Source organism: Brachyistius frenatus, unplaced genomic scaffold (genome assembly GCF_029030835.1).
Source record: "Brachyistius frenatus isolate BFR_SWC_R1_liver_20210118 unplaced genomic scaffold, ASM2903083v1 Contig_12, whole genome shotgun sequence".
In the NCBI taxonomy this organism is placed as follows: Eukaryota; Metazoa; Chordata; class Actinopteri; family Embiotocidae; genus Brachyistius; species Brachyistius frenatus.
Genome location: NW_027210611.1, coordinates 5069857 through 5078284, shown reverse-complemented (window position 1 = coordinate 5078284; position 8428 = coordinate 5069857). Strand labels below are relative to the sequence as shown.

Below are 8428 nucleotides of genomic sequence, written 5' to 3'. Positions count from 1 at the left end.
CATCTGCAGTGATAAATTGGAAAGCTTGACAGGAATACCAACAGCAGAGGGCAGTATCTTCAGTGGTGGCTGTTATAAATGTGGCTTGACATTGAGCTCTGAGACCTTCATCACCATTTTCTGGCATTTTATGCACTAAACAAAGACTCAAAACTATATCATTAATGTAATTGATGATTGAAATCATGCCTCTTTGCAGCCCGGGGCCTTGCTGTTAGAAAATTATGATACAAAAGGATGCTTGGGGGGCCGAAACAAGATTTTTCATTTTGAATGTTGACAAGTAATAATGGACTCTGACACATGACCTTGCCCGTCTGTATCTGCAGCGGCTTATCAACTCTTTACAACCTTGCTTCTCACCACTATGGGACAATTTACTCACCCTGCTTTGGGCTGCAGACACAGATATTGAGTGACAAAGTGGGCTGGATAGTTAGCATTTTTTTTCTTGTGTCATCCTCCATCTGTCACTGCAGCTCTCCATCAGTGATACAGGCACAAAGAGAGGCAGAGAAGGAGGGATGTTGTGTAAGGCGGATGATTTATAGTGCGTCTCTGAGGGCGGCGGTGCACTCCCATAGCAGCAGGAGCTTGTGAGAGTAAAGTGGTGAAATTCTCAGACAAGATTTAAACAAACAGAGACACAGACGCTGGCCCGGGACGCAGTGGCAGTGGCAACGACAGACAGCGGCCTGACGGAATAAGGCCATGAGAAATCACATAGTGCCATCTCCAGATCAAAGAAGTATTTCCCAAACTTCTACAGCCGCTTTTAGTACAGTCAGGCTTAGTGAATGCATAAATCATCACCCAGAGACAGAGGTCATTAAAAGCTGGTATCACGTCTTTTATTTCATATTCCAATGCCATACATTTAGCAGCCAATGAAGTCTCTCTAGAAACAATTGAGACGTCAAATTGATTTGTGTGAGAAAAGTGCAGAAGCATCTGTTGTATTTCAATTTAATCGCAGCTCTGCCTTTCCAGCTTTCCTGTCTTCTAGCTGTTGTTTTCCTCTTATGTACTCTAACAACCATGTAGCAGAGAGAAAAACAGTTTAAACTCTTTCATATGGAAAATATCTTTACAATAGTTTATATGATATACAAATCTAGGTTAGGTAGTATCCAGACTGGGGTCAGCTGCCTGAAAATAGATATTTTTTTCAATACAAAATAGTAAAAATAAATTAATACTGTGATGAACAAACATTTTAACTCTCAGTTTGTGGTTGTTGTATAGTTTATCCTCATTATTTGTCACCAGCTTCAACTCTCAAGACAGGTTTGACTGCCAACTCTTCATGCCTCCGTGCTTGCTTGACATTTGCAGGTTGACTCTTGAAGGAGTTTTCCCTTTGGAAACATCTCCACCTTCAGGCCGTGCTCTGTTTCCACCAGCTGACAGCTTGTCTCAGTGGCATCAGCTCCTGCTGGAAACATCATATCACAGGAGGTTAGAGCAAAAAAACAAAACAAATCGTTTAAATTCAGAACTCGGCATCTTTGTGAGCTCTTGTAGCATTATTCACTGGTGGAGACCCAGAAACAGCACTGCACTGAAAGTGAGGCTGTGTGTGTGTGTGTGTGTGTGTGTGTGTGTGTGTGTGTGTGTGTGTGTGTGTGTGTGTGTGTGTGTGTGTGTGTGTGTGTGTGTGTGTGTGTGTGTGTGTCATGTTGCCTGACTTGTGAAAGAGCGCTGTCATTCATGTTTTTATCAAACCTGTGGCGAGAGGCTATCTGCTCGTGTGCTTCTTTTTTCTTGGAGAGCATTTACACCACATCTCACCTTTTTTTTTTTTTTTTTTTTGCAAGTCTGGTCATGGTCAAAATTCCAATTTATTTGTACCCAAAAGCCTGCAGCAGTGAAACGCAACTTCAGGATAAAACAGAAAGCATATAAACACCTCATCAGTGATGAATGAAGGAAAGTACATAAGCGAAAATATTTTTTAAAAAGCTTAACTGTGAATGTTGAATACAGTTGCCTCAGACCCCTTCACTTTTTGCATACTTTGGTGTTACAATTTTAATTTAAATGGATACATTAGCATTTTTCCAATCAGTCTACACTTAAAATCCCATAATGACGAAGTAAAAACATGTTTTAGACTTTTTTTTCACATGTATTTAAAACAAAAATCTCTAATTTACCAAATTAAACTGTACTGGTATAAAATAATAAGAGTCTGAAGCATGTTGCCTTAAGGTATTCATCAAGTACAGACCAGATAATCGACTACAGAAAAATGTTACCTGGCCTCAAGTTTACTATGCACAAGCTACTTCTGGTAATTTGATTGATTTATTTAGATTCATGCATCATTATCTGAATTGAAATTATAAACTTTTAAAGCTCTCATCATTTCATCTGATATTGAGATTTTATTTGGCAGATTTACAAACAACATAAATCAAATTACCACAAACTATAAATGCCTGTCGGAACTTTTAGGATCTGGTGAAGCAGGGGCACTAACCTACTGCTCTAAGTCAGTAAACCAGCATCGGTTCTAATAATAATGGCCAACTTTATAATTGACTTTTGAGCATGTTAATTTTTTACTTTCCCCTGTTCAGTTATTTAGATGGACTCGGTTTTAAGCAAATTCATTTTGTCCGTATTGCAGTTTATGGTTGACACGGGGATAGTGAAACAGGAATACATGTGTGTGTTTGCATATTGTCCTTCTGTCTTCATGAAGGTCCACCAGTCTAATTTCAATATCAAACTTCATTACCATCTATTTTGAGCGTAATTTTTGTATGCCCTTGTGGGTTATGTGAAAATACAGTCTTGTTCGAAAATCTTTATTCAATCCTTCCTTTCATTTTTGATGCCTCTCACATTCCTGCTGAGAATTTCTCTTTTATTCTTTTCTTTTTATCCAGTTATCAATGTCCAGATTATTTTGTCCCGTGTTATTGTGTGTTTCGTCGTGGACCCAATGAGGACTGATGAACAAATCTAACAATTGCTTAGCACAAAATTTCATGCGCTAGCCATTTTGACACTGAACTTGCTCGAGGTGACTAATTCAGATGATTCAGGGCTTTAACGTGCCAAAAGCGTTGATGCTTTAAAAAAAACTTTGAAAGGACATCGTAGAACGGAGAAGGTATGTTACACCTATCGACTATTTAAAGTGTTATCTCGTTCAGATAAATGAAAGGTGAAGCACATGCACCTCGCCGATGCCTTTCGTGTGCCGGCCAGCCTCGACATGAAGCTGCAGCCTTCGGCGCGCGTCTCTTCCTGCAGCATTGAGCCGCTTTGCCGTGCAGCGGTGCTCGTGTTTATATGGACGTCACAAATATACCAAGACTTTGGCTCACTCTGTTCTGGCGCGTGGCCAGAGGGTTTTATGATTAAAACCAGATTGTGCTTGCCCAACTCACGGAGGCCAGAAAAATAGATTGCAGTTACGCATACTCTGCACAAGAGGGAAGTGCAGAAGCATGCAGCATCCGCAAAGGTGGACTCTTTATGGGAACACTTGGCTGTATGTATCTGCCGTTTAATTTTCCGATTCTGCTACGGGGACTTTTTCACAGATGTCATCTTGTTATTAAGTCTGCTTGTAGTTCACAGTTAATGATACATCTGACTGTGGCACGAGAAGAAAGGCTTAGTTCCTCCTCATCAACCCCAAACAGTAAATTATGCCAATTCAGAGTCAGAGCTATGATCATCCTGTAAATCTAATGACGCCTTTTTTGGGTCACATGGTTGGAGTCAAGCGGCTGTGGGGTCTTCCTGTGCCAGAAATGACTGAGCTCCTGCCAAGTCTTAGTTCCCTCTCAGTTATGACTAAGTTACGCTGCAAAAAAAAAAAAGTCTGTCTCAAGATTTTATCTTGCTATCTGCTATCAGATTTAACAGATTAAAGTGATTTAAAAAGGCAAACATAACAAGATTTTTAAACTACTTTCTTAAACTTATTTTGAGCTGTGTGTTTCAAAATTTGCGAGAACCAGCAGCTAATCTTGTTTTGCAAGATCAGAAATTCATCAAATCTATTCATAAAAGTAGAATTTTACATCACAGAGTGAAAAAAATTTCACCCTCTCGGCTGATTACAACCACATGTGTAACCAAACTGAGGATCTCATTTCTTATTTCACTTGCCAGGACAGACTCATTTTGCAGTGTAGGGAGGACTGGGAAATCATGTGACATCAACAAAAGCAGACACATTACGCCCCCTCCACCGCCGCCCACACACAGACACCGTGTGCGCACACACACACACACACACACACACACACACACACACACACACACACACACACACACACACACACACACACACACATACATCAAACACATACATCTTCTTTGTAACCGGCAGGAACACTGCAATTCATTTACTGACTTTGAACACGACGCTGCCAGTAAACAGCAAACGTCATCGGCTGCGAGCACTGACAGAAACATCAACACTGTAAAAGAAGAGGGAGAGATGTAAAAAAATAAATAAATAAAAATAAAACTTACCATGAGTTGTTCCCCTGCCTGGTCCCTCTCTGACCTCCACTCATTGCAGCAGGGTCTCATGTTTCAGGCCCCTATGGCACTGGGGCAGACCACCCCCCCCCTCCTTCACACCATGCTGGTGCTCTGGCGGCCTCTCCCAGGGTAGGCAGGGGTCCTCACAGGCTTGGGAGGTGGGTAAGGGCCCTTCCCACACCGACCGTTTTGGGGGTAAGGTGGAGGCTTTTGAGTTCTTGGATGGGAGCTGCTGTTCCCTATGATGACCTTCGGGTCTAGGGTCTGTGGGTGAGGCTCTGGACGAGTTTGGCCAGTGTGGTTGGAGTCTCTGTTGGGGTACAGGTGAGGCGGGTGACCATTGACACCCGGCCTTTCGTGGTTGATGTCCTTATTGAGACTGGGTGGGGTGAAGCGGCTGGTTTTGACGACCGACGCCATGTGGACGGGGGAGGGAGAGTTAGTTCTGAGGATGATGCGGTCTTCATCCACGAGTTGCGATGCCTGAACTGAGGCAGGCTTGTGATTGGGCAGCGGGGCCACCCTCAGGTCTCCTATATGAATTAAGTCGTGAATGTTATTGGATGACCCCTGGGTGATGCAGGGCGCCTCCTCACTGAGGTCGATACTGGCTGTGAGACGATCAATCTGCTCGACCACCTGAATGATAATAAAGAGAATACATACGGCAGAACTGCAGAATAATATTTTACTTGCATATTTCCATTCAATCCTTTCTACTTGTACTCCAACACAATGTAGCTCGATATGTTGTACTTGTACCTCCTCTGTCTTAACATGTCCTTGTCTGCCTTACTTTTCTTTTCTAGATTGAAATACATATCACACATATAAAGTACAACAACGCTGTCAAAACTTCGAATAGGTTTTTGGCTTGTTTTTCCGACCGCTTGTTACTTTTCATACAACATTGGGTCATTTGTATTATTTGATAATTTAAAAAAAAACCAGTAAAACGCTACAATATTTCACAAAGAGCAAAAGTTAGTTAATATTCCAAAACTGAGAAAAGACTGAGATTTCTATAGCAGATATTTAGTTTTTCTTCTCTCCTGACCTATCGATCCCTTCCTGACTCCTCAGATTTATAATGTGACACTTTGCAGAGACCTGAACCTCAGGATAGGAACCCCTGTAAGAAATTTCAAAATTGTACACTTAGTAGAAGCTCCACATTAACCAGTCAAAATACTGAAATGCTACTCTGCATAATAATTAATAGTATGTTGGTGAAAGAAGACAATTTTAAGGAATGAGTACCTTTTACTCTTTATAGTTTTACATTAAGGTCATAATAATCTTGTGTGTAATGTAGTATTTTTACCTTTTGGTATTTGTGCTTAAGAAGGGGATCTGAGCACTTTGTCCACCGCAGCCAAACTGAAGGCTATTTATAAGCACAAGTTTGTCTCTGACTGAAGCAATTATCACTCAAATCAAAGCTGTTTGTTTTTTTTCCCCAGATCTCTTTTGTTTCCAACAGCCTAAATTCACAATCATGGAGATTTTGATTTCTAACAGTACAATGCCAGGCCTTGCACGGATGCATTCAGCTGTGAATCAATGCTATTTTACAGCTGCACGCAAAATGGATACTGTAAGAGTAAGGCATAATTTAGTAACGGGCTCAAGCCAGGATTTTTTTTTTTTTTTTTTTTTTATGTGCTGACCGGAACACTGCCAGCATCAGGCAGCGTTCTGCAAAAGGTCAGTGCAAATCGCTCTCAATCACCGCAACGGAAAGAGATGATGACTGAGTCACAAACAATGCACTCAGCATGTACACACAGATATTGACATGCACGCAGAAACACGACCTGTGTCTAACTGTTCCGCACGGTGGCTCGTTTTGTCAGCATCAGAGCTTTGTGCTAATCATTTTAAATGTCACAGTATCCGAGGTAGGATTGAAAAGGCTGGGAAATGTGCACCAGACGCAGACTTTCCTGATTAGACACCTACGGTACTCGTAAAGCGTAAACATCCATAATAATAGACCCTCCTACCTCTTTCATCTCAACGTGAACTTGCTTCAAACCTCCCAACACGTCCTCCAGATCTGTCACCACCTGTCGGATTTGATCCCTCACAGAATCCTGCCTGCTCTTCTGCTTCGCCACCTCTGAACCGTGGTGCTGGTGATCGTTGTTGGTTGTCGATTTGGAGGGCTCTTGAGTGGTGATACCGGAGGGAGGGACCCGGGACCCCTTCCGTCTGCTTTGACTCAAGTGCTTCGGAGGGACTTCAGTGGGGAAGAAGCCTTTATGAGAGCCACCGCATCCATTAAAACCCTCCTCAGATCCACCCTTTAGTTTGCCCGGGTCCTGATGGCTATCTCTTTCCTCCCCTCCTTCGAAGAACACAGACCTCGGTCCACAGTGGCCATTCGGCGTGTGCAAATGATCCGGCTGGGGATGGTGTGGTTCCAGATGATAGTTTTCAAAAGCGCATCCGCTGCCGTCTTCCTCATCCACGGAGACATACCTGACAGTCCTCCTGTGCCTATGCCCCTGACCTTTGACCTGAAGATGAGGGAGAGGATGTGGTATCCCGGTGTTAAAGGGGTGTGCCCTGGTGTCGCTGCGCACCACACAGTCACACTGTTCCCTGACAGATGAATAGTGTCTCACCCCAGGCTCCGCTGGGTAGTTCCGCTGGGCAGGGTTCAGCTCCCAGGGGCAGACTTGGCTCAAGTCATCTGACTGACTGTGAGGGCCCAGCCCTGCAAACACAGGCCTCCTCTGTGGGCTGCGATGACCGCTTCTCTCCACTCTGTCCACTACGAAAGCTCTGCCTCCCACATCTTTAACCCGAAGAGCCTGGATGTCTCTCCTGCAGTCCAGCGATGGGTGGTCCGTCTGTCTGGCTGATGCTGGATGGTATCCCGGCCCAGCGCGATGGCCATACGGCCGCTCATAGTGGATGCAGTGCTGGCACGGGCAGGGGGTGGGGGTGTTGTTGTGCTGAAGAAATCGGTGGTGCGCCGTTGTTTGTGCGCCTTCTGTGTACATGTCCAAAGAAGTCCAGAGACCTGTGTAGAAAACGCCTTAGAAAACAACAGTTTTCCTCCCCTCCCAGCTCTCTCCAGCCCAGTCATTCACTCGCTCTGTTTTCTTCATCTGCGTCTTCCCACAAGAAAACTTTTCTCCAGCTCTTTTTTTTTTTACTCTCTGCCCAAGACTTCTCCCTCCCCTTCCTTCCTGTCTGTTGTTTCCCTTCTTCTACTCTCCTGTAGTTGTTAATCTTTGCGTCCGTACTTTCCTCAGAGCGCTTCTCTCCTACTTCTCCTAACTTTTTCTGACTCCTTCTTCTTCCTCACCCTGTAGCCCTCTCTCCTACACGGGGCCCCTCTCCACCTCCCTCCTTCTCTGTCTCTGTTTCTACCTCTCCCGCCTCGTTGTTCTGTCTCATTTGCTGCTGCAGGCTTCCAGTCTCTCTCCCTCTCTCTCCTCTCTCTCTCTCTCTCTCTGGCTGTGTATTTCCCGTTTCCTCCTCTCCCCTCCCCTCCTTTTTCCTCCCCTCCTTTTTCCTCCCCTCCCCTCTCCCGCTCTCCTCTCTTCCTCCACCTCTTACTTGCCTCTGGTATATTCTCTCACATAGCCGGCTGTACCTGAATTTGAGAATTCCTTGTTTCCCCACCACCTGAAATCCAGCTGCTTTGTGAGGCTCCTCCAGTAAAGGACTCCATATGGGTTTCTGTCTCTCAGAGAGTGTGTGAAAGAGTTCCAGCTCCGGTGCTGAGCTCATTAGCCCAACTAAAGCCTTTGCACTCTGCAATTAAACGCTGCCTGGGATTCCTCGGCCAGAGACTGAGCAAGAAGGGGAGGGGAGGAGAGACGCACTGGGGGAGGTGGGGTTTCTAACAGACCAGGGAGTAGACAGCACTCTAAGTCAGGGAGACAGAGCCACTGCTTTT

At 44.4% G+C, this 8428-nt stretch overlaps 1 protein-coding gene across 2 annotated transcripts; it reads right to left on the bottom strand.

The window, feature by feature from the left end:
* Positions 1–833: 833 nt before the first annotated feature.
* On the bottom strand, positions 834–8026 carry LOC138617402 (uncharacterized). Of its 2 annotated transcripts, none has more exons than XM_069692391.1 (3): positions 6519–8026; positions 4501–5151; positions 834–1435 (listed from the first exon to the last, which is right to left on the bottom strand). In XM_069692391.1, the coding sequence occupies exons 1-2, from the start codon at positions 7521–7523 to the stop codon at positions 4606–4608; spliced, it is 1551 nt and encodes a 516-aa protein (XP_069548492.1). In that variant the 5' UTR covers positions 7524–8026; the 3' UTR covers positions 834–1435; positions 4501–4605. The 2 variants fall into 2 exon arrangements, with proteins under 2 accessions (XP_069548492.1, XP_069548494.1); XM_069692393.1 differs by having other exon boundaries at positions 834–1432.
* Between the last annotated feature and the right edge of the window lie 402 nt (positions 8027–8428).

Excerpts from the sequence above, each read along its gene's own strand:
- LOC138617402 (XM_069692391.1), bottom strand. The coding sequence starts at position 7,523 with ATGTACACAGAAGGCGCACAAACAACGGCGCACCACCGATTTCTTCAG. Across the intron at positions 5,152-6,518 it reads TTCACGTTGAGATGAAAGAG|GTGGTCGAGCAGATTGATCG; the intron begins GTAGGAGGGTCT and ends ATTATCATTCAG.